Below are 27,741 nucleotides of genomic sequence, written 5' to 3'. Positions count from 1 at the left end.
GAAAAAATCAGAGTTTGCAGGAATCGCTCTCAATAGATAACGAATAACGATGAAAGAGAGGCAAAAACTGTTCCGAATCATAACAAGCCATGATAACAAATTTATCAAACTTGTATACAAGTGCGAAAAAACAGAATCGGGTAGGCAGCCCCCACAGAAGAATGGTGATTCTCGCTTTGTTTTCGCTCCTTTCGTGTTGGTTACTGCACAGCTGTGTAGAACAAGTTGAAATGCATCATCAGAGCCAGTGCTACCCGCATTTGGAGCTTTCTAAAAGAAATTTACCATGGGGTATAGCATCCTTAATCAGTTCTCTATTATGATAGCAAGCAAGTTTCTCGCGGTATCAGGTATCAGGTATCAGAACGTCGGCTCAGGTGGCACGTTCCCCTCAATTTGGGAGATTTGTGCCATCGCCTTCACTGGCCTTTCTCATTATTTACCTGACGGAAAAGGAAGTGAAAAGGGGAAAGGAAGAGGAAGTGAAGTTGGAAAGGAGAATGGAACCATTTATAGGAAAGCCAATTATGTAGACTCACACGCATTCAGCTAGGGACTAGTTGACAATCACAAAGTACATTGTAAAAATTGCATAATGCGAATCCATATAGGTGGCAATTTGTTGAAAACTAAGTAAAACACATATTCATAACCCCATTCTTATTGAACCTCACGTTGAGATTGAACAAGAGTAGCCGAACCCGAACGTTAAGAACGAAACACAGAGTACACTGTGAAAAACGCATCATGCGAATCCATATAGTAGACAGACACAAAGTACATTGTAAAAAAATGCATAATGCGAATCCATATAAGTGAAAGTTTGTTGAAAACTAAGTAAAACACATATTCAAAACCCCACTCTTATTTAACCTCACGTTGAGATTGAACAAGAGTAGCCGAAGCCGTACGTCAAGGACGAGACACAAGGGAAAAGCTGTCTGCCGTTCTTCGTACACTTAACAACTATAAAAATATATGCTAGGGTTGGAGCTTCTGGAATTAAATGGACAGTACTTAATTCGTCTTAGACGGTTTAATACATTCCACTAAACGAGCTTAATATATTTTGCTGTATAATTATAAAAAAGATAATTGTCATATAAACTTGGCTGAAAATTAGTAATTCCGATAGGTGCGAGATAAATCTAGACTTAACAGTAAAAATGCCAGCGGGCGCCAAAAGGGCGAAACTGATTTTGTAAACAAGAATTTCTCACGTCCCCGGTGGGCTAATTTGAGCCCACCCACGCAATTAAACACCACTGATGGGATTAGTGATTCCTCTTCTTTCATTATATGTAAACATTGTAACCAGAGGCGTCGCGTCCGCATGTGCAACCTGTGCACTGCACATGTTGCAATTTTATCCCCAACATTTAAACTCTAGACAGATTTCTTGTCTTTCTAATCCAAGCATGTATTTGAATTATGTGAATTTGAAAGATGTTTCATGCAAATTTGACTATTAAATACATAAACGGAAAATATGCATGTTTTTTTTTTAGGCGACATGTGATGTGAGGCAACAAATGCAGCGATGGGGACGCGTTATAGTTTTCTCTACGACACCAAACCGACCCACCGACACCACATGTTGTATCAACACGGAACTTTGAGCCGAGAACGTTTTGGCATGTATCATACACGCATTATTTTGCATGTGTGGATCATCTGCTCTAACCGCAATCGGCGATGTATAGGTAGTCAAAGCGTTCCTCGCAGGCAATGCACGGTTTGGTGCCTATCGAGAACCGCTTCAAACAGCGCATGCGCGATTCGGTGAAGAGAGCGCGATTGGAACAAAATCGAAAGAGAAGAGTATAAAGCGCGAGCATTTCTGCTTCCTCTAATGACGAAAGTTCCGCTTTGTATAAGCAACGCGAAGCAAAGGCGCTTTTGATATTTTTATATTTTATATTTTTATATGTTAAATGGGATTGCCCGTTTACACATCCACTAATCCTGACGACAATGTCAATTTAAACAATTTAAACAGAAATTGTCATCTGTTAATAAGCGCAATAAAACCTGTTTACAAATACGCCTATTATATTAGACATTGAAGTATCCGATAATATTAACATATTTTAAACAGACATTCATCTTCTGAGTTAGGGACGGGGTAAGTCAAATGTCAATGGTCCACACGAATTTATGAAATTTTTTAGGAGCAAGTTTCCATGCTGATGGACGGAAAACTTCTCGATATCTGTCCAGTCCAGAATATTGATCAAAGATATAAATTGCAAATAGAATAATTATTAATTGAGAAGAGTAAGAGCTATGAACTTCATTGTTCTCTTTATTGTACAGACTTTATTTTTCTGATATGACATGCTAATTACAAATTATTATTAGAGTCTTTGCATGATTGATATATTCCTTTTCTGTATTTAAAACTTCGTCTCATTTTACGAATAACTCAAATTAGAATTGAAATAATTTCCGAATAGTGCTTATTTGCCACATTGGAAACGATTCTGATGATAGTAATTTTTAATTTTACTTAAATCACTTTGAAGCTTAGTTAAGTTTGAGTTAATTCAGAAAATAAGAAGTAGCTAAGAACCAGTTAGATGCCACAAAATAAGAAACACGCTGGAAAATTATTTGTTCATCATTTCAGGTCCCTTTAATGTGTTTTTCTCGAAATATTAAAATAGTGCACAGGTTGAAGAATTGATCACGCGACGCCTCTGATTGTAACATATTATCACAGACAAACAGACATAACACTCGTTAAATTTCCATCGTTCATTGAATTACTGGTCAATTCAAATAGTCATTAGTTGGCCAATCGATCACTCGTGGCGCGCGCATCGTTTTTGCTCGAGTTTGACGTTTGCTCACTACCGCCATCTGGTTCGTGATTTGCCCAACTAACTGAAATCCACAGATGTCGTTAGTGTTTGAACGACGATGAATTTGATGAGTAAATGTTCAATGTGTTATGTCTGTTTGTCTGTGATATTATGTAAACATGCTTGATTGCTTGATTCGGTCCTGTAAACAGCTCCACTGTCACCGTGCGACTAGCCTCGGTTGCATCCTTTTTCTGAGCAAGACCGAATCAAGAATGCAGCAAATTCTTATCTCAGACTGGTATTACTTCGTATACGTGGTCGGTTTTAGAAGTTATCCATTTTCGGAGCGCAATTTACATTGTAATGCGGGGATTTACTATCTTTGGGTAAGCGATCATGCTAATGGAAAACAGGTTGCTGGAAGGACAATTCGATTCAAACTGCATTGTGAATTAGCATCTTTGGTTCACAATTCTTCTCTACGTAATGCTCAAATAGTAATAAATATCATATAAACTGCATCCAAGTGTTGCAGAATTGTGTCCCTTGCATTTTTAATATTGTCATGAAACACATCAATTAAATGAACGGATGCAATCGTTATTCAGTTTATCATTGATAATTGATAGAATACCCAATGAATCGATATTAAATTATGCATGCTTCGCCATACCGCTATCTGTGCAGCTTGGGACAGGATTATTATAACACCTCGTTAATCAATCAATATCAAAGATTTTTCACTATTTGCCTTAAATAGGATTACTACAACCAGTTAGTTAAGTAGCGGCTTTCGTTCTTTTCCCTTAGAGTCGGGAGAACGCTCAGCGAAAGACTGATCTTCACTGCCTCCGTCATCTTCATTGTCTCCAGCTGCTGCCACTCCAGCAGGAAATGTAGACACGTGATGAGACAGCAAATTGAATCAAGAAGTAATTAGGTGTTGGCGAAAGAGTTTTTCGTGCGTTTCTGGCGCTCGGCCCTGTCGGATGGAGGAGGCACGTGTCTCGAAATGTCTAGATCCCGAGGCGAGTTGAGCGAATTAATGATGTGTACTTAATCGTATCAGCTTAGCCGGGATTTCTATTTGCGAAATCTGTAACGATGGTGATTTATGTTTGATCAAAGCCACAATCCGATGCGTCCCAATGGCTTGTAAGAGAGTGAACTAATATTTTATTGATGTATCTTAGATACTTGAAGCAAAGGCGTAGGATTGTCAATCCGGAGATGACGAGTTCGATTTTTGGTCCGGTCTAGAATGTTTTCGGGTGGAAAACGCATAATCGACTCCCTGGACATAATATATCTCTTGTCACACAATTCATACAATGGCAGCCAAAGAAAAGCTTTCAATTAATGACTGTGGAAATACTAAAAGAACGCAATCTTTAGAGCCATTGACGAGAAGAAGAAGAATATTTGGTTAAAGTGTGGCACGAATAAATTTCTATAAGGTACACTGGGGGAAGTGGAAAAAGGGGGTAAGTGTAAAAATCGACTAGAAAAATTGGAATTGTACATAATTTACAGTTTTTACCACATCATAACATTATGCAAGAATAAATTTTGATGCTCACACTAATACTATGTTGAAATTTGTATAATACATACACTAACACGGTTAACGCTTGAACTGTAATTTTAGGTTTCGCGAAAAGTTGATTTTTGCATTCATAAAATCAATTCCTATTTGCACCAATTGTCCCTTTTTCCAGTGAACTTATATCACAGGCAGTCTTCCCACGAACATGTGTGATGTTCAACACAAGTATATTTTCATCAACTCGTGTTGAACACTGAACATGGATTATTGCCGTACTCGAGTACAAAGGGATACCCAGTACCTAGCTAAACAAACTTGTACTTAAGTACAAAACACATGTAGGGGAGAATGGTCCAAAATGCACCCCTGGGGCAAAATGGCCTCACCTATAAAATCACTCATATAATCTGTTGTAGTACATTTATGAACGAATATTACCTCTACAATTCATAATTAGTTATCCATCATTGAGCTCCATTGGAAAAATTTAGCAAAATCCCTTGATATTCACTCAAATTTAACGATTTGCTATTTTTCCACCACATCCGTAAGATTGTAGTTCAATCAATTAAGAAAAAACAAACAACCATGCGTTCACCATCATTTTATATGCAATTGAGTCATTTTAGACCACCATTCGGGCGTTTTGCCCCACGCCTATTTTTAAAACATTTTTTAAATGCGTTAGAAAGTCATGAAAACCTTATTTTTTTGAATAGGAGATCATTGTGGAATGTAGCTGGGTTTGTAAATTTTGCACCTATACGTTGAAATGGTTTGATATTTATGTTTATATGGGCGAAAACATTGAAAAAGCTTAAGGGGTGCATTTTGGACCGTTCTCCCCTACAAACTTGCTTTCAGGTCCGAGAGTCGACCGGCAAGAGACAAAGAGAATGAACAAAATGGAATTCGAAAACTGTGCACGCTGAAATGAAGATGCACAGTGATGGGTGGATCTGGAAGACTTTTTTTTCGAATAATTTTCTAATGTTGCAAAACTTTTTCACGACGTTGGTAACCAACTGACATGGGCTTCCAACATCACGTAAACAATAATTAAGTTTACAGAAGATGTTGATAAATTTGACTTCGATTCACATACCGCTATATAACTTTTGTTGAGCGTGAACATTCAACAGGGAAGGAATAGGCGAATACGAGAAGGATCCAGTGGTAGAGTGCGCTGCGAGAGTTTGGGAGAAAAGTCGTCAGAAGCGATTATTTACATTCAAAATCAAATTTTCTCCATAAAATTTACTTCACTTTTTGGTAAATAGTCACATGTTTTCCACTGGCAATGGCTTCTTACAGTCTTTAAGCAGCTGTTGAAGATGAATCCCACCCAAATAAGCCGCGAATATAAAATCCGGGAATTCATAACCACGATAGTGCGGTGGAGGCACTGCAAGAGATGTGCTATTTAATCCGAAAAATCATATGCAAGCACCCACCGGATGGAATATCATCCCAAAGAAAACAAAATTTTCTTCCAGTTTGCGACTATTTCAGCTTTCATAAATGGTTGGTTGGATTACATCACTTACCAAGGTGAATCCTGATCTAAGTAATGACACTTCCTCTCCCTATTTACAATACTCCTGCCCGTAACAACCGTAGAGATGCAGACGATTCGTCGGTCTCTAAAACAACGGTTGCTACAATAACATTCCTTCCCTTCCCTCGATGATCGTAAGGACGTGGCCGGCGCCGTTATTGACCCATTAAAAGTTGAGCTTTCGGAACGTGCACATTGAGGATGGAGAGCTAATCCCAAGTCCCATCTGTTGGTTCCCTGTGCAATTCCGCTAGTTCTGGTCAATCACGGAGTAGTAACTACGAATTGTACGATCATCTCATGCTCATGCTCATGCTCATGCTCATTTCAGCTTTCATAAATGGTTGGATTAACCAGAAAACGCGAAAATCGTACTCCCTCCGTATGCTGCCAATGCACTTTTTTGGCCAACGACACTTTTTTCGTGGTTCTTGTGACGACCACCAGATGTCGAAATGATCGATGAGCTTTATTCAAATTCGCCTATAGAAAGCGCATAATTATAAATACTATGTATACTCATAGATCAGTGGAACAATTTCTCGACTCTCTGTTAATGTATTCCTAATAAAACTAAATTGTGTATTGTCACGCTTTTAGAAATGCTCCATCGGGAGAGAGCATTTCGTGTTGCACTATGGAACCGCTCACAAATTACGAAACATAAAATTGGGCGAATCCAGTCCTCTTCTTTGTAGCACATTATGTATTGACAATAAGGCTATCCCCTTCATCCCTATATAGCGTCACGTAATTCATCCACAGCCCCCATGGATGCACAGCATTTTTTTGGTCAAAAATCGGCTTCGTGTTGGAAAATACTATACATAACATATTACGCAATAGCCTCCACAGACTACCAGCTCTTTGACTTAATGATATCAAAGATCACACACCTCATTTTATTTTAAAATGATATCAAATGACTATAATCTGTATATGTAATCTGTTCAGACTATAACCTAGGAATGTAGAACTGAACCATTCCGAATGACAACAACATTGTCCTCTCAGAATTGTCCTCAGAATAAACTAAACACGCAACAAGCGATTGACTTTGACTTTGCAACAAAATAGGGGCATAACCCTTAAAGATATAAACTTAATTTTTGCGTGAACACTTTTGGTGGCCATTTTACTGAGTCTTCTAAAGTACAAAACCTCATGAAAATATTGATATATAATAAATTTGCTTATACCCGCACATCTATGAATTTGTTCACTGTCTACATTTGCTTTGTTTGAGAAGCTTCTGGAACGCTATTCAACAGCAAATTTTACAGCCAGGGTGTACATGTGTACTGTACAGATGTACAGTACATCGGTACAAAATGAAACTCGAACGCAAGTTCGGGTACAAGTATACATTTCGTGCGTATACGTATAAACACGAAGCAAGGGTACAGATGGAGTATACGGACAGCTGTACTCAGCGTGTTTGATGTTCGTTTGGGAAGACTGATCACAGGTGACCCTTATAATACAATTAAACTAACCCCATTAAATTGGTAGTGGTTTGTACCAAGAAAGCAAATAATTAAAAGATTTTACACTTACCCCAGGTATCAAACACTGCGGGGGAAGTGGATAATGTTCTAATTACGGAATTTTTTTCTTCCCTCCAGGGTTTATTTCGATAGCTGTGAATCATAATATGTTTCTTCTTTGTTATCATTGTGAATCCAGTGGTAATTGGACTAATATAAATGAGAAAAAGCCTGATAAATCCACCTATCGGTATTGATACCTTTCAAATGTTTTACATATGAAAAAAAAATGTATAAGAAAGTTAAAAATAGCACTGATAGGTAAATATATTCTATAATTCACATTAATTTTTATTCATAACAAGTTTCGCCGTTGAATGCCTTTTTTTTTGGGAACAAATTGGCTAAGGACAAGTGCTTAAGAATAACTGATAACTTTCTACGTGCTTTGCGCACACATATACAAACAAATACGCACATACAGACATTATCTCAATTCGTTAAACCAAGTTGATTAGTCTATAACCCTGTAAGTCCCATTTTTCCTTTAAAAAGTTCATCTTTGGGGCGAACATATAGATTTTACGTACACTTAGTCAAAGATGGCAAGAAGCAACAAGATAACCGAGTTCAAAACTTTTCATACATCTCACCGGAGACACTGAAATCAATGAAAGTGCTTCCATCTGTTGCACAAAAACTCAACCATCAATACTATTTTTGAAGGTTTTTGTTTATCGTGTATCGAGAATGTATATTAAAAAAAGAACACAAACACAATTAAACAAAACAATTACTCGGCAACACCATCTGTATTTGCTTTTTTTCTGAAACGTGATTGATTTGTGACTTCTGTTTAGACATATTTTTCTGATAGCTTATTTCTTTAAAACTCTGTTCTCTTCCTCCACGATAACAAGTCGCTCCATAGAATTAATACAGGTCCAAAAAGTATTCGTCTAGCTGCATATTCTTTAGTAAAATGTAAAACTTGGGCGTGATAGAGATGAAATCAAAAAACTTTCTTCTAAATTTGGTAGAAAACTTATTAACAACACATGATTATTATTGAAAAGCAAATAGAAATTTCAATTACTTTTTCTGGTATGTAGCGAATATCCAAATTTCGTCAATAGGAGATCGTCAGTTGCATTCTACCAAAAAATCCGCTTGAGGCCCTTTCAAAACATGTTAACAACAGCCACTACACCTGATGGTATAATTGCAATATTTCCATTATCAGGCGACAGGTGGTGTTGCTGCGTGTTTGTATTAATGTAATATTGCATATACACTAGTGACATCTGCTGTTCGATATCGTAAACTTTCAATGTTCCTTCCACACACACGAGGAGGAGAACAGTCTTGAAGAAATTGAAAGTATACAACTAGAATTTAGTATGGAGGTACAATGAAATCTCTTTTATTGTTTAGAACTGTAAAACAAGTCGTGGGAACAAAAAATCTAAAAATTATTTGTTGCTTTTTGACCTAGGTTTCATATTGATGCGATGCGTAGTTAATGAGAACGGATGATTTGTCCATACAAGGAAATTCATTTTACTTTAAATGTTGTGGCGCCATCTCGTTCAAACAGCACCTTTGTCTTTGCCTTATTTCGCTCGCTCAAAAAGTATTCGTCTATTCAGAAAATAATCGAGTAGAACACGAATATAATAGTTTTATTCGCATGTAGTTACACTTGCACACTCTAGTGATGTCTAGCAACATTTTTGTCAATATTCAATGACAGATCAAATAATGTTTTAGTTTTGTTTGAACTTGGCGCGGAAAATAGAAGCACCATGGGTGGGAAAAGTAAAAAGATGAGTCAAAATGAAAAAAAACTTATTCTACGTCTGCATAATTAGTGCAAGTTGACTTATGACTTTGCATGAAATGTGGGAAGGCCAAGGGTAGCAATAATTCAACCATTTGATTGGTGATTGATCGCATCAGCGCCACAAAAATCTATCAAAACAAATAACAGAGTGGTCGTCAGCGATGGTAAACTGATAACGATGAGCGATTTATTGCGCGGAAAATTAAAAAAAAATCCTTAAAAACGAGTTCACTCATATAGAAAAGTGAGTTGGAGAGAAGAAGTGCTCAGATATGAACCAATACGAACAGAAATACCTGTGAAAAGTATGTGTATAATGGGCGAGTATCGCGGAAGAAAATTCAAGTGAGCCATCAAATTATCAAAAACAGCTCGATTTCAGCTTAAAATATCGCTGGAAGAAGGATGACTTTCGGAATCAAGTCATGGTATCTGACGAAAGCAAGTACAGCATATTTGGATCAAATGGCCGATGTATGGTATGGCGGAAAATGAATATTGAGATACAGCCGCAGAATCTCTTTTGAGCAGTAAAGCATGGTGGGGGCTCCGTCATGGTCTCTGAGGTGCTTGAGCGCAACCGGTGCGGGAAAATTTCACATTATTGAAGGAATTATGTATCACAAAATGTTCATCCGCATTTTGAAAGAAAATTTGAACGCCAGTGCTGGGAAATTGGGCTTACAGGGAACATACATCTTACGGGGTGATAATTACCTCAAGCACACAGCTCAAAGTACTAAGCTGTAGCTACTCTATAATACCCCAATCAACTCAAAACGTCTCCTCAGATCCCAGATATGAATTCAATTTAACACTATCGGAACGTTCTGGACGACAAACTTTTCGTGAAATTCGTGAAAGCCATATTTCCAACAACAATGAATTGAAATTAGTGTTGAAAGAAAAATGGAAGAATATTCCGTCCCCCATTACGGCTAATTTCGTCAGTTCCATGCCACAAGAACTACAGCCCGTCATAGATACACAGGGGAATCCAGCGACATATTGAATTCCATTCTACAACTCCTGTTTTCGTTTCAAAAGCGCGCTAAACCTGACTAGACGAATACTTTTTGAGCCCGTATTTAATGAATTGTTATGTTTTGTTACCTGTGTTTTTGTTATTGTTTTATTTTTCTGTTTGATTTTTAACAATAAAGATAAATTGATTAATTTACTACACAATGTAATCGATAGTTTTATTTTTTTGAGCTTACTAAATTCTATCTTTGACATTTTCTAGAAAACACACAGCTAGACGAATACTTTTTGGACTCACTGTAACTCGCTCCACATCCAATGCGCAATCATGATCGTGGGCCGAATGCTTGTCGCGAGGTTTCCTTGGATTTTCGATAGTTAGGTGTATTTGCTGATCGTTATCGACATTTCCCAATTCAACTTCTCCAGCAACATTAATTTCGTTATTCTCATATTTGTGGTCTACCACTGGAGTCGATCGATGAAACATCTATTTCCATCGGAGTTGATATTATTGCTGCTGGATTAGCCGGTAAAAACGATGGAGCTGCGAAATACCTTAAGCTAAAATTGATTTAATAGCTGGACTTTGTTATCATTGTTCTCATAAACATACCCTTGAGATTTATTTCTGTGATTTGTAAAAGCAGAGTTGGCGAAATGTTTGAGCAGATTTGACTATTCTTATTGATACCCGGTTTTAACAAAACCCGATCCAGGGTCTCTAATCCCTGAACATAATTTAATAAACGCACTTCATCAAGTTTTAAAGAAACTGTTTGGCCAGAAACGATGGCCAATCGCCTTGTATTAGTTGTCTACATGGTGCAATGGCTCAGCTGTTATTGTTTTATTGTATTGACATCTTCCAAAGAGGATCGATTAAAATTAACAGTGTACTAGTTCGGTTTTTGTTCACTTGCGGCGCTTATCGTGTCTCCGTGAAGTCATAAAAGTCGGGTATCTTGTTGCTTCTTGCCATCTTTGACTTAGTGTTCGAAAAGGCAAAACCAGCCCTTCCCTAGCTATTACGAGAATTTCTTGATGATCTATTCCGTTAAAATAATGAAATTATTCCAGAAAAGATACTCAGAGCAATTATCGTATTGATTTTAGTTATATGTAACTACTCATCACTAGTGAAGGTCAAGGTAACATGGGTTTTCCACTTACCCCATCCCACTAGGGAAAGTGGAAAAACAACTCCTAATTTTAAAATCTATTTCCATAAACTTCAAGCGACCAAAATGGTATGAATTATCGCACAGTTGATGCAAAATTGACTGTTTTTGATAGCCCATTTTGATTGAACGCATTTAGATCATTTAAACTGGTTTTACACTAATTTAAACATGCACTATCGATTTTTCCTTTTCCACTTCCCCCAGTGTACCTTAATATAAAGCCAGACGCATTTGCATTTTCAATATAATGGCCCTTAATCATTGTATAAGATGGACCAACCAGCTCCTTGCAAATGTTAAGGAGATGATTTGGCTGTCATCTACTTAAAGTAGATGCAAAGATCTGTGACATTAGCGCCTATATACGTGGCTATAAGGTGGCGATGGGTCTTCCTTACCTCTTAACCATGACAGTCGACTCAAAGAGCATGTGGAATATGACAAAATATATAATATTATTGTGGGTTTCTAGACTGTGGGTGAGATCGATCTCCTGACGGAGTTTAAGCAGCTAAAAATTTTCCTATCTCTTAAGCTTTAAGAGTTAAACAATCAAATTTGTTGGAAAATTGGAGTTAATCCAGGAAAAGAAAATCGGCCGCAAGAGCTTCCATGCTTTTCGACTCCTTAAAGCGCCATAGTCCGCAAAACAAACTCTGGTTGGAAATCCTCAGCAGCCTTTCCCGAATGTTGCTGCTCGATGAGGAGGAAAATATTTAATATTCATTTATTCTAGCCGGTAGGTATTCCCCAGAGCATCCCAAAGCATGGTTCCGTTTTCTCCAGTTTTGTTTTCGGTGCGATGCAGCACGATGATGGTCGATAGAATGAAATCATCAAGGAAAGGGATAATGAAGATTGCAGTTTCATTTCAACTTTTCCTTCGCCTTCCGAATATCTGTCCAAATTATTCCTCGGCGAAGATATTACGGTGCGGCGGTGGTGGCGCCTAGGCTAAATATTCAAGTTCGTTACGGAAAAGTTGCAAATTTCTGCTAGCTTGAATTTATTTTTCTCTTGATTTTCGTCCTACTGGAACCATTCCATCACTCATCCTACGAGTGAGTTGAATGATTTCAAATATCCTTATAAGGGGAAAGTGCATCGAGCATTGAGTGAAGATAGACAGATATCAAGTAGACGAAGGGGAAGAAAGTGTAGATAATTTTAAGATGCGTTCGACTTTCTTCGATCCAAATATTGTTAGATTTCTATGTGGGTAATGTGGGTAAGACCGTCACCCCCAGATTTTTACAAAAAATCCATTTTCTATTAGCTTTATGGCCACATATTATACATATTATGTTTTTGCCTTTCTCGTTGTACTGAAAGGCTATAGGATTATGGCAAAAATGAACTTTTGATAGAAGCCCCGGAGACCCAATAAATAAAATAAAATAAAATACTGCACAGACTGATGCATAAGAACTTATTGACGTTTATTTTTAATTTTAGGACAAGGGCCTAAGCCTACCAAATAAACAAACTTGAAAAAAAAAAACAAAAACAATATGGGCCCCAGTATGCTGCTTTGGTGAACACTAGCTCTTACAGGTAATCTATCAGATTTCGAATACTGATAGTTTACCTGCAGTGAGCGATGTGAAAAATAATTTTGGATCAGTTTAAGTACATTATTAAAAGGAAAATTGAAATTCATCAATTTTACAATCAAACCTTCATGCCAAGAACTGTCAAATGCTTTCTCTATATCAAGAAGAGCAACTCCAGTCGAATATCCTTCAGATTTGTTGAGTCGAATTAAATTCGTAACTCTTAATATCTGATGAGTGGTTGAATGCCCATAGCGAAAACCAAATTGCTCATAAGCAAAAAAAGAATTTTCATTGATATGAACCATCATTCTATTTAAAATAATCTTCTACAAGAAAGCAAACAGATTGAGCGATAACAAGAAGCCACAGCTGGATTTTTGTCGGGCTTCAAAATTGGAACAACTAACTTTGGCGTTTTTCCATTTATCTGAGATGTATGGCAATTGAAGCTCTCAGGAAGTTTCTGGATAAGTATGTAGAAAATACTATCATCACCCGGGGCTTTCCTACTTCTAAATTTTCTAGTAATAGATCTCATTTCATCCCTACGAAGGATCAAAAACATTCTCTTGATTGAGAATGTCTTCGAAGCTCCGTGTAAGCTGATCCTCAATTGGACTAGTGAGACCTAGACTAAAATTATGATCTCGCTCAAATTGCTGTGCAAGTTTTTGAGCCTTTTCGCCATTTGTTGATTTCCCTCTTTAAGCGCTGGAATTGGTTTTTGAGGTTTTATTTAAAGATTTTTTTAAGAACTTAAGAACATCACCGCTAGGTGGATTAATCAGGGTTTTAAATTTCATTTTGCAAATCTCGCCAAATAACTTTCAACGCGGTATCGGAAGTTCTTTGGTATTGCCTTCGACGATTAAATTTGTCAAAGTTACGAGATTTCGGAAACATGTTTTTCAAGTAGTTGAGACCATAGGATGGATGACAATCGGAACTTCCATCCTGGAACAGACCTAAAGTGGCCACAAATTCATTTTGAAGAGACCATGGCATCAAAATGCTTGGAATTGTTTCCAAGTTTCCATTTTTCCAAGAAGGTGGGACCGATGCTGGGTCATTAGGCCGAATGGCCATTAGTCCGAATCGACATTAGGCCAAATGGTCATTAGGTTGAATGAGAAGTGAGGAGTGGATAGTGAGAAGTGAGCAGTAAGAAGTGAAAAATGAAATGAAAGAAATGAAAAGAGAGAAGTGAAAAGTGACACAATGTTAACTTGATTTTGTCACTACCCAATTTTGTCACTCCCCGATTTTGTCTACCTCAGATTTTATCATGTTTTCGACCCGATTTTATCACGTCCCGCTTTTGTCACGTTTTTGACCCATTTTGTCATCCATCCACCCCGCCCCCCACCAAAATTTTAAAATGTTTGTCGTTCTTTTTATTTTTGTACGTTATTCCGCAAACAACATTGATTTTTATGAAATAACTTATAGCCCCTGTGGTTTATTATAAATCATTTCTGAGTACCTGCCAAGAATTTTTTAAGCCTTTTTAACAAGAAACAACGGGTACCGTTCACGCATTTTACCTTTCCCAGGCATAAACGGATTCAAATTTATGAAATGGATTAAACAGTTGAAAATAAAAAAAACCCAGATTAATCCACCTAGCGGTGATGGTGCCTTTCTCGTTCGTTCAAAAGGTTTGGAAAAATCTCAAATAACACCAATATGTGGATTGGTCTTATTTTTCATATTTTTTTATATGCATAAAAAAAATTCTCGCCAAACGCAATTTGTTCCAAACAAATCGGATGAGCATAAGAGCAAAAAATGGCATTTTATTTTGTAGTATTAAAATTAGTATTTTCGCCATAACTTTTGACCCAATTGTACGATCCGGCCAAGTTTCTATAGGAAACAATGGGACAAGATTCTGCGTCGAGTGCAATCTGTTGCGAGCGACCTGAGAAGCACACATATTGCACATCAATCACAGTAACTTATATATGACCGGATTCAGTCACTATATGGTTACTGCAACCAGATTTGTTGAACTTGTGTTGCTTGGGGGGGAATAGATGAAGTCTAAGTGCTAAAAAATGAGCTAGACTTTTTTGAACTCTTTTTCACAATAAATAGTAATTTGACCATAACATCTAAGCCCATAGTCCGATCTGGCCAATTTTCAATAAGAAAATATGAGACATTCTGCGTCGAATGCAATTTAATGCGAGCAAATCGGTTGAGGATAAGTGCCCGAAAAATGAGTGACATTTTTTACGCGATTTTTTCGTAGGATTTTGTATTTTGGCCATAACTTTCGATCCCATAGTTCGATCTGGCCAATTTAAAAAAGGAGACAGGGGGACAGTATTCTGCGTTGAATGCAACTTGAGGCGAGCAAATCGGTTAAGGATAAGTGCCCGAAACATGAGTGACATTTTTTACGCGATTTTTCGTAGGATTTTGTATTTTGGCCATAACTCTCGATCCCATAGTACGATCTGGCCAATTTCAAATAGGAAACAATGGGATAGGATTCTGCGTTGAATGCAATTTGTTGCGAGCGAAACGGTTAAGGATAAGTGCCCGAGAGATGAGTGACATTTTTACGCGATTTTTCCGATTGATTTTGTATTTTGGCCATAACTTTCGATCCCATTGTTCGCTCTGGGCAATTTCAAATGGGAATCAATGCGCCCGGTTTCTGCGACGAATGCCATTTGTTGCGCGCACTTCGGTTCAGGATAAGTACCCGAAAATGAGTGACATTTTTACGCGATTTTTCCGTATGATTTTGTATTTTGGCCATAACTTTCGATCCCATTGTTCGATCTGGCCAATTTCAAATAGGAATCAATGGGACAGGATTCTGCGACGAATGCAACTTGTTGCGAGCAAATCGGTTGCGAACAAGTGTCCGAAAAATGAGAGACATTGTTTACGCGATTTTTTCGTATGAATTTGTATTTTGGCCATAACTCTCGATCCCATAGTTCGATCTGGCCAATTTCAAAAAGGAAACAATGGGACAGGATTCTGCGTTGAATGCAATTTGTTGCGAGCAAATCGGTTAAGGATAAGTGCCCGAAAACTGAGTGACATTTTTTACGCGATTTTTCCGTATGATTTTGTATATTGGCCATAACTTTCGATCCCATTGTTCGATCTGGCCAATTTCAAATAGGAATCAATGGCACAGGATTCTGCGACGAATGCAATTTGTTGCGAGCAAATCGGTTAAGGATAAGTGCCCGAAAAATGAGTGACATTTTTTACGCGATTTTTCCGTATGATTTTGTATTTTGGCCATAACTTTCGATTCCATTGTTCGATCTGGCCAATTTCAAATAGGAATCAATGGGACAGGATTCTGCGACGAATGCAACTTGTTGCGAGCAAATCGGTTGCGGACAAGTGTCCGAAAAATGAGTGGCATTTTTTACGCGATTTTTTCGTATGAATTTGTATTTTGGCCATAATTCTCGATCACATAGTTCGATCTGGCCAATTTCAAATAGGAAACAATGGGACAGGATTCTGCGTTGAATGCAATTTGTTGCGAGCAAATCGGTTGAGGATAAGTGCCCAAAAAATGAGTGACATTTTTTACGCGATTTTTTCGTAGGATTTTGTATTTTGGCCATAACTTTCGATCCCATAGTTCGATCTGGCCAATTTAAAAAAGGAGACAGTGGGACAGAATTCTGCGTCGAATGCAGCTTGAGGCGAGTAAATCGGTTATGGATAAGTGCCCGAAAATGAGTGACATTTTTTACACGATTTTTTCGTATGATTTTGTGTTTTGGCCATAACTTTTGCTCCCATAGTCCGATCTGGCCAATTTCAAATAGGAAATAGTGGGACAAGATTCTGCGTCGAATGCAACTTGAGGCGAGCAAATCGTTTGAGGATAAGTGCCCGAAAAATGAGTGACATTTTTTACGCGATTTTTTCGTATGATTTTGTATTTTGGCCATAACTCTCGATCCCATAGTTCGATCTGGCCAATTTCAAATAGGAAACAATGGGACAGGATTCTGCGTTGAATGCAATTTGTTGCGAGCAAATCGGTTAAGGATAAGTGCCCGAAAAATGAGTGACATTTTTTACGCGATTTTTCCGTTTGATTTTGTATTTTGGCCATAACTTTCGATCCCATTGTTCGATCTGGCCAATTTCAAATAGGAATCAATGGGACAGGATTCTGCGAAGAATGCAATTTGTTGCGAGCAAATCGGTTAAGGATAAGTGCCCGAAAAATGAGTGACATTTTTTACGCGATTTTTTCGTATGAATTTGTATTTTGGCCATAACTCTCGATCACATAGTTCGATCTGGCCAATTTCAAATAGGAAACAATGGGACAGGATTCTGCGTTGAATGCAATTTGTTGCGAGCAAATCGGTTGCGGATAAGTGCCCAAAAATGAGTGACATTTTTACGCGATTTTTCGTAGGATTTTGTATTTTGGCCATAACTTTCGATCCCATAGTTCGATCTGGCCAATTTAAAAAAGGAGACAGTGGGACAGAATTCTGCGTCGAATGCAGCTTGAGGCGAGTAAATCGGTTATGGATAAGTGCCCGAAAATGAGTGACATTTTTTACACGATTTTTTCGTATGATTTTGTGTTTTGGCCATAACTTTTGATCCCATAGTCCGATCTGGCCAATTTCAAATAGGAAATAGTGGGACAGGATTCTGCGTCGAATGCAACTTGAGGCGAGCAAATCGGTTGAGGATAAGTGCCCGAAAAATGAGTGACATTTTTTACGCGATTTTTTCGTATGATTTTGTATTTTGGCCATAACTTTCGATCCCATTGTTCGATCTGGCCAATTTCAAATAGGAATCAATGGGACAGGATTCTGCGACGAATGCAACTTGTTGCGAGCAAATCGGTTGAGGACAAGTGTCCGAAAAATGAGTGACATTTTTTACGCGATTTTTTCGTATGAATTTGTATTTTGGCCATAACTTTCGATCCCATAGTTCGATCTGGCCAATTTAAAAAAGGAGACAGTGGGACAGAATTCTGCGTCGAATGCAACTTGTTGCGAGCAAATCGGTTGAGGATAAGTGCCCGAAAAATGAGTGATATTTTGTTGAGTAGTTTTGCGCACACACACACACACATACACACACACATACACACACACACACACACACACACACACACACACACACACAGACATCACCTCAATTCGTCGAACTGAGTCGATTGGTATATAACACTATGGGTCTCCGGGCCTTCTATAAAAAGTTTGTTTTTGGAGCGATCATATAGCCTTTACCGTATACTTAGTATACGAGAAAGGCAAAACGATTTAGTCACATTCCCTATTTTATCACCCCAATATTCACCAAGGGGATGATAAAATCGGGATATTACTGTAGTGAGAAGTGAGAAGAGAGAAGTAAGATTTGAGAAATGAGACGCGAGTAGTGAAAAGAGAGAAGTTTAAATGGAGAAGAATGAAGAAGCTGATAGGAAAAAAATTCTATCTAGGAAGAAGAAAGAAGTGAGAAGGAGCAATCTGAGCAATGCAGCAAATGAGAAAGTGTGGATCTATTGCATCCACTGCTTATTATTCATCAGATTGTTCAGAATGCTCAGAGCAGTGGAGACGGTTGACCTCCAGGACCATGGAATTTGAAACTTTGAAAATTTAAATAAAAAAAATCCAGGTGCAAGAATGTGGCCGGTATCATTCGCGGAAAACTGGATAAATATCAACATTTTTGAAATTGTTCCGGAAGCATGCTTTTAAAAGCTGATGGGCCTTCAAGAAGGTTTGCCATCAAAACGGTAAACTAGCAAAAGTGATTGAAAATAGTCAGGCAGGTAGGTTTTAGCTCTCACGCTCGTTATCTCCAATATCAAAAAAGGACTAGCCCGGATTGAGCTTAAGAACACTAGTGGTTCCAAATATCTAATCTAGAAAATTTAGGTTCCTCGAAAATCTGTTTCGTTCTTGTGGGAAGACACATGATGGGGCCCATTGGGCCACACGGAAACTTGTTTAAGAATGACCAGTTCGTTGTCAAACCATCCTATGGCCTAATAACTGAAAAGATCAAGCTTCCGAAACAATTGAATGAATTTTAATCATGAATTTGAAACTCATATTGCCAGGGTTTATTCAGAATGAGTTTGTGGCCAACAAAGGCCCCACGGGAACCAGTTCCAGGATGACCAGTCCGTTGTCAAATCATCCTATGGACTAATGGCTCATCAGATCATGCTCCCGAAACAATTTCATGAATTTTGATACCCATATTGCCAGAGTTTCTTCAGGATGAGTTTGTGGCCACTTTAGGCCTCCGGGATCAAATCATAAAATGGTCTTGTAACGAAGTTAAGTTATATTCTTTTAATTTCCAAGGAAGCTAATCAGTCATGACGCAAGAAATCTTCATTTGGTTGGCCTCCGTGGCTTGAACTGGTTCATCGGTCAAGATACCTGAGAGTCTATCTCAACTACATATCGTCAGATCTTTGTCTTCCATGTTATAACCCGCCTCGAGTTAACTTCCTCAAAGACAGTTCCTTCATTGGATACGATCTGTCCATAAAAAAAAAGCTATTCAAGGAATACCAGATCACCTTCGACAAATATCTATTCCCTCCCTTTTTTCTGAAAAATATGAACATGTCAACTGCAACAACAGATACTTTACTGATGGGACTGAGGCGGACTCGCTAGCAAAGTTGGGCGCACAGTAAGGTGAAGTTTATGATAGACAAATTTCGAACGAGTTTTTCCCATGAGTCCGTCAGACTACTCTTCAAAATTGGCAAATGATTTGGTCACACAATGAACTTGGACGGTGACTATTTTCCATAGTTCCTAAAGTTTCTGCGCGAGCGTGGTTCAGACGTGAGGACTTAAGCCGAGGCTTCATTCGCACGATGTCGTAGCTTATGTCCAATCACTATTCACTAAACACACATCTCTATAGAATAGACCTGGTCGATAGCAACCTATGTGGGTGTGGAGCCGGTTACAATGACATCGATCACGTAGTTTGGTATTGCTCGAAAAACGACGCCTCCAGAGAGCAACTATTGGATACCCTTGTGGCCCGAGGTAAACAACCCTACAGGGAAGTAAGAGGTGTTTTATGGGATCGCGATGGGATTTATATGCAGGCCATCTATGCCTTCTTTGCTCATCTGACATAAAAGTCTTCTTCTCCCTATTTTTGTTTTCTTTCTCAGTTTTTTTTTCTTGTCCTTGTCTTATTGCTCCGTGTAACACGAAGCTATGGCCATCCAGAAGATGCTCCCTGATGAACCACAACTCGAGCACGACGCTACGCCATGACGTCAAATAACCGGATGAGCAGCTGTAATACCTCAAACCTAAATCCCAATCTCGTCCGTCCTGAAATTACGCAATCTAACCTTGAGCCGCCACGAGTATCTTGGTCTATGCCCTTTTCCCCTTACTAACTGTTAATAATAAGATGATATCGATTGTAAATATCATGAAGTCTCGGCTCCGTTAAGTGTTATACACGCCTGAGCCTGTCAAATAAACGCAATAGAAAAAAAAGGGTTGAAAGTGTGTAATGTTTGTGAAATTTTTTATCAATTTTATTGCTTTTTTAGATTTTTTATGGAAATTTTCTTATTTTTTATTAATTTATTGTTGAATATTTTGTGATTTTTTTCTAATTTTTTATGGAAAAAGGAAAATTTGTAATTGTTTATTGCTGATATTGATTTATTTATGGAAATTTTTAATTTTTTTTCCGTGGAATTTTTGGATTTCTTTATGGAAAATTTTTCTTTCATAATTACAATTGTTGCTTTTAAAAGTGCTATTTTTTGTTTTCTGGAAAATTTTCAATTGTCAATATTCTTCATTATTTGTTTATTTGTGTAAATTTCATATTAATTTATTGTTAATACCCTGATTTATTTTTTGACAATATGTATCCTATTTTTTATGGAAAATTTCTAATTCTTCATGGAAATTTTATTTTGCTGCCATTTATAAATAAATAAAATACGATTACGACTTTGATTTTCAGCAACTTGTGTAGTGAATATGCCTTCAGGAATGTATCATTTACAGGAAAATGGATTTATTTATTTATTATTTATTTATTGTTACATTCATCGGACATTTTTTGCCTACATTAACACTTAGGCCGTTACAAATATTTAATTGACTTTTTGTCCTACTGGTCTTCGAAAAATCTGAGGGGGAGGGGGAGGCCGGGGTAATAAAAAATAAATATGAAAAAAATAAAAAAAACTCATCGGATTTGTTAAAGAATGTTTTGAAAATCCTCAAAATTATTCGAATTTTATTTTGTTGTCCCCTCACAATATTATTTTTTTTAAATAAAAATAGATTTTAAATATTTGTATCGGCCTTATTTGTTAAGAAAATGTATATAAATAAAATTAAACATTCGACAGTCGATCTCGAAAAACTTTAGCACTAACATTGAAGTCAAATAAATAATAATACAAATTGAACAAAGAGCACATACCTAGATCTGATTGGTTCGTTCTGTGCATAATCTGTCCTGTGTTGTTCATGCCGATTTGAGCGAGAATCCATGGCGCATCCAGTACGCCCAGAAGAGTTTTGGCAACAAATGTGGCTCTCATATCGTCCCGTCTCTTCTGCAGTGTATCCATAGCTAATAAACGGCATCGGCTCTCATAAGGTGGCAGATCGTTGGGTGTTTGCCAAGGAAGAAATCTAAGCGCGTACTTTAAAAACTTTGATTGAATTTTCTCAATTCTTTCGATCCAGACATTATGAACAGGACTCCATACTACAACTGCTGTTTCAAGTATAGACCGAGCTAAGCTAAAGTAGAGTGACCTCAGGCAGTATGGATCACGGAACTCCGAAGAAATCCGGAAGATAAACCCTAAATTCCGATTGGCTTTATTGATGGCGTGGCTGTAATGTTCACGAAAGTTTAATTCCGAGTCTAGCATAACGCCAAGGTCCTTTACGGCGCAGCTCCTTTCTAATGGTTCGTTTCCAATGTGATAGTCCCAGACGATGGGAGATTTTTTCCTGGTAAATGATATGATGGTGCACTTCTTCACACTGATGATCAGGAAATTACGTTTACACCAATCCACAAATTTGTCGATGAACATTTTCAGCAACCGACAGTCGTCTGGTGACTTAACGAGCCAATAGATTTTGAAATCATCGGCATAGATAATTTTGCAATTTTGGGGCATAACAAAACATACGTCGTTGAAAAACAAGGAGAAAAGCAGCGGCCCCGGATTGCTGTCTTGTGGTACGCCGGAGTTTGTTGCTGAAAGGTTCGGACTCAGTAGTTCCCAATTTCACGGTCAGCTGTCGGCCGATAAGGTATGACTCCATCCACCTTACAAAGTTAGTCGCCACTCCTAAGCGATCTAATTTAGCCAGGAGAATACGATGATTCACTCTATCGAAGGCTGATTTAAGATCCGTGTAGACCGAATCTACCTGAATTCCAAGCTCCATAGATTTCAAGCACAGTGAAGTAAATTGCACTAAATTTGTTGCTATTGATCTGCCAGGAAAGAATCCATGTTGGTCTGGTGAGATGTACAACTTTGCAGATCGAAATAACTGCACTCAGTGAAGTCACACCATGGTAGTTCGATATGTCTCGCTTGTTTCCTTTTTTAAACGCTGGGAATATGATGGATTCTTTCCAACACACCGGAAACATCGCCTGAGCCAAAGATTTATTGTAAATTGCTCTCAGAGGCCCACAGAGAACGGTATGACATTTAGTCAGCACAATGGGCGGAATCCCATCTGGCCCAGGGGCATAGGAAGGTTTCAATTTCTTAATGGCTCCCAGAACATCTTCATCATCAAACTCACGAACGACTGTATGTAGTGCCCCTAACGGAACATCCCTTATGGCGCCATCAATTTCATCTCTGCTAATCACACTATTATCGAAAGTGCTAGCAAATTGTTTGGCAAACAGATTGCAAATGCCAACTTTATTGGAGGATGTTTCGCTCCCCCAAAACATGCCTGACGGTAAGCCAGTCTCCTTCCGTTTCTCGTTAATAAAAGACCAGAATCGCTTAGGATATTTTTTTAGATCACCCTGTTTTCGTACCACATATCGACCATAAAGCACCCGATTGTAGTTTTTATACTTTGAGCTTGCGATGTTGAACAATCTTTTCGTGAATGAATTCCGAGTCCTCAAGGTATTTGCACGTTTTCGTTTTAGGAACTGAAGGCGCCGATTCGACCAAGGTGGTTTGCGACGACAGCGTGGGGAAGGCACAAACTCGGGAAATAGTAACGTCAGCGTAGCAGTGAAGAACCGGACTGCTTCATTTACGTTGTGTGTTAAGTACAGGGGAGACCAGTCAACACTTCGAAGTTAGCTCTAGAAAAATCCAGCATTCCATCATCTCAGATCTCAAAGAAGACTGCTCGCGTCGGGCGTCGTACCATGACGATAAAGGGAGGGTGTAAAGAATCGATTGGTATAAGAGCTTCGGGTGGTTCTACGAGACTGCACATTGTTATGGCATCTTCGCTGACAAAGATCAGATCCAGCGTACGTAGCAGGCAGTTCTTTAGTACATTCAGTTGTTTCAGGTTCAGTACCGACATACCGTCGTCGAAAGCGATACTAGGAGAAGTGAAATCGGAAGGCTCAGGGTAAGCATACCCCGCGGGTTTGGCACGTCAACATAAGTCGGGTAAATTAAAATCGCCAAACAGAAGAAGGGCAGTGCGGATGTCACAGGATGTGACGATGGCAGGGATAAATATGGCATATTTGAAAGAATGAAAAGTCATTTTTGAGGAAATGTTATTTGCGGAAAAATGTTTTTGTCGAGGATTTGATATTTTTTTAGAAGTTCGGGCAAATAGTTTTCAAGAAATTGTAGAATTTTAAGGAATCTCAGATGAACCAAAGAATAAAAAAAAATAAATTATGCCTAACATACATTATTTCCAACGTCTTTATGCTTAACATACCAATGCATGACCTCGCTTTCTACACAGAAAAAAAAAATGAAAAGTAATCGACGCGTAAATAATAAAGACGTGGAAAATTACACTATTCTGGGCGTACATGGTGCCAATGTTAGTGCAAATCGGTTAAGGAGTTCAAAAAATAAACTGAATTGTTCATTTTCAGAACAACACTCAACCCCAATAACCTTCCCCATCCAAATGATTCTTCCAACCCTCCTTATAATCGTTTCCTTATGATAGATAATACGTGCTGCAAATGCTACAAAAACTCCTCCCCCATACCCCTCCATATCTTCTAACGACGCTCCCAACATCACCATAATTGTCTTCTTAGAACAGAGAATATGTATTATTACGTGCAGGTTTTTGTTTAGGCTATTAGCTTAGATACTAAGTAAATAATTGTCGAACGAAACAATTTGAAATCATCAAATTAAATCAATTTAACAATATGTGCACCGTGCGCTGAGAACCCCTGCAAGAGAAACCATCAATCAGCGATCGTCTAGCAACGATCTTTAACTCTACTTTACTCGGTGTGGCACAGTGGTAGGTCACTCGACGGCGCGATGACATCCATCGTCAACAGCAGAACGTTGATCAACGAGGGTAGGCCGACGGTAACCAGCATGAGCAAGAACTGGGAGCAGGGAAGCAAGCGCATTTTGGTTGACACGATCGTACTTCGTGGCATCGTTGGATTGACTTGCGGTGGAGGAACGGACCAAACATTTATCGAGCAAGCGGAACGGAATCGCAGTGAGGGAGTCTGCTTGTCCGATACTTTCACCGAGTCGCAAGCTGAAGAGAGTTGAGTCCGCAACCACAATTGTACCGCATTGATCGTAGATCACCGGTCGGCAAGGACGGTTCCCATCCAAGTATTGGCCGCACTGGACGGTCAAAGGGAGCCGCGGTCGGCGAACATGCTGAAATGTGGGAGTTGGCAGCGACGAGTCGTCGGGGGAAGGAGATTGGTCCAGAGAAGAGCCTCACGGAGGCGAAGAAATTGTGAGTGATCGTGTTAATTTAGACTAGAAGCGCTTCATAGTTTAGAAAAGGAAGTAGGCAGAAGGCGAAACAGAAAATTAAAATAAATGATTAAAATGTGAAAGATGTGTTTGTTTGGAGTAGGCACGCCCCGGAAAAATCGGAATCGAAATCGGAATCAACGTATCAATCAACGATAAAATAAAGGCAAAAACTGTTGCGAATCATAACAAGCCATGATTATTTATCAAACTTAAATACAAGTGCGAAAAAAACAGAATCAGATGGGCTGCCCCCACAGAGAAGTGTTGATTTTCGCTTTGTTCTCGCTTATTTTGTGTTGGCGACCGCACAGCTGTGTAGAACAAGTTGAAATGCATCATCAGAACCAGTGCTCCCCACGTTTGGAGCCTTTTAAAAGAAGTTTATCATGAGGTACACGCATACTCGCCGATGTGCTCAAGGACCGTGGATTCGGCATCGTAGCGCTGCAGGAGGTTTGTTGGAAGGGATCAATGGTGCGAACGTTTAGAGGTAATCATACCATCTACCAGAGCTGCGGCAACACACACGAGCTGGGAACAGCTTTCATAGTGATGGGCGATATGCAAAGGCGCGTGATCGGGTGGTGGCCGATCAATGAAAGAATGTGCAGGTTGAGGATCAAAGGCCGGTTCTTCAACTTCAGCATAATCAACGTCCATAGCCCACACTCCGGAAAAACTGATGATGATAAGGACGCATTCTACGCGCAGCTGGAACGTGAGTACGACAGCTGCCCAAGCCACGACGTCAAAATCATCATAGGAGATTTTAACGCTCAGGTTGGCCAAGAGGAGGAGTTTAGACCGACTATTGGAAAGTTCAGCGCTCACCGGCTGACGAACGAAAACGGCCTGCGACTAATTGATTTCGCCGCCTCCAAGAATATGGCCATTCGCAGCACCTACTTCCAACACAGCCTCCCGTATCGGTACACCTGGAGATCACCACTGCAGACAGAATCACAAATCGACCACGTTCTGATTGATGGACGGCACTTCTCCGACATTATCGACGTCAGGACATATCGTGGCGCTAACATCGACTCTGACCACTATCTGGTGATGGTTGAACTGCGCCCAAAACTATCCGTCATCAACAATGTTCGGTACCGACGACCGCCGCGGTACGACCTAGAGCGACTGAAGCAACCTGATGTCGCCACTGCATACGCGCAGCATCTCGAGGCAGCGTTGCCGGAAGAGGGTGAGCTCGATGGGGCCCCTCTTGAGGACTGCTGTAATACAGTCAAAGCAGCCATTAACGACGCAGCGGAGAACAACGTCGGGTATATGGGTCGAAGTCGACGGAACGATTGGTTCGACGAAGAGTGCAGACAGATTCTGGAGGAGAAGGACGCAGCGCGGGCGGTCGCGCTGCAGCAAGGTACCCGGCAGAACGTGGAACGTTATAGACGGAAGTGGAGACAGCAGACTCGCCTTTTTCAGGAGAAGAAACGCCGCCTGGAAAAAGCGGAGTGCGAGGAGATGGAACAGCTGTGCCGTTCTCAAGATACACGCAAATTCTATCAGAAGCTCAACGCATCCCGCAAAGGCTTCGTGTCGCGAGCCGAAATGTGCCGGGATAAGGATGAGAGCATTTTGACGGACAAAAGTGTGGTGATCGAAAGGTGGAAGCAGCACTACGAGGAACATCTGAATGGCGCTGAGAGTACAGGCAGTGAAAGTCAAGGCAGCGGAGGAGATGACTACGTCAGTTCAGCGGACGATGGAAGCCAACCAGCCCCCACCTTGAGGGAAGTTAAGGATGCCATTCAACAGCTAAAGACCAACAAAGCCGCTGGTAAGGATGGTATCGGAGCTGAGCTCATCAAGATGGGCCCGGAAAAGCTGGCCACTTGCCTGCACAAACTGATAGTCAGAATCTGGTAAACCGAACAGCTACCGGAGGAGTGGAAGGAAGGGGTTATATGCCCCATCTACAAGAAAGGCGACAAACTGGAGTGTGAGAACTTTCGAGCGATCACCATCCTTAATGCCGCCTACAAAGTGATATCCCAGATCATCTTCCGTCGTCTGTCACCATTAGTGAACGAGTTTGTGGGAAGTTATCAAGCCGGCTTCGTTGACGGCCGCTCGACAACGGACCAGATCTTTACTGTACGGCAAATCCTTCAAAATGCCGTGAATACCAGGTCCCAACGCACCATCTGTTCGTTGATTTCAAGGCGGCATACGACAGTATAGACCGCGTAGAGCTATGGAAAATTATGGACGAGAACAGCTTCCTGGGAAGCTTACCAGACTGATCAAAGCAACGGTGGATGGTGTGCAAAACTGTGTGAAGATTTCGGGCGAACACTCCAGTTCGTTCGAATCGCGCCGGGGACTAAGACAAGGTGATGGACTTTCGTGCCTGTTGTTCAACATTGCGCTAGAAGGTGTTATGCGGAGAGCCGGGTGTAACAGCCGGGGTACGATTTTCAACAGATCCAGTCAATTTATTTGCTTCGCGGATGACATGGACATTGTCGGCCGAACATTTGCAAAGGTGGCAGAACTGTACACCCGCCTGAAACGTGAAGCAACAAAAGTTGGACTGGTGGTGAATGCGTCAAAGACAAAGTACATGCTTGTGGGCGGAACCGAGCGCGATAGGGCCCGCCTGGGAAGCAGTGTTACGATAGACGGGGATACCTTCGAAGTGGTCGAGGAATTCGTCTACCTCGGATCCTTGCTAACGGCTGACAACAACGTTAGTCGTGAAATACGAAGGCGCATCATCTGTGGAAGTCGGGCCTACTACGGGCTCCAGAAGAAACTGCGGTC

The 27,741-nt window shown here is 39.6% G+C and overlaps 1 protein-coding gene across 1 annotated transcript in view; it reads left to right on the top strand.

The window, feature by feature from the left end:
• The window catches only part of LOC134221479 (micronuclear linker histone polyprotein-like), a 55,125-nt gene extending 30,390 nt beyond the window's left edge, over positions 1–24,735 (top strand). The window contains exon 4 of the mRNA XM_062700671.1: positions 24,468–24,735. Coding sequence (XP_062556655.1) covers positions 24,468–24,735 — 268 coding nt within the window. The remainder of the gene's footprint in view (positions 1–24,467) is intronic.
• The last annotated feature ends 3,006 nt before the right edge of the window (positions 24,736–27,741 follow it).

The sequence above is a fragment of the Armigeres subalbatus genome, chromosome 3, assembly GCF_024139115.2.
Source record: "Armigeres subalbatus isolate Guangzhou_Male chromosome 3, GZ_Asu_2, whole genome shotgun sequence".
Taxonomy (NCBI): Eukaryota; Metazoa; Arthropoda; class Insecta; order Diptera; family Culicidae; genus Armigeres; species Armigeres subalbatus.
This window is presented reverse-complemented; position numbering and strand designations above follow the sequence as displayed.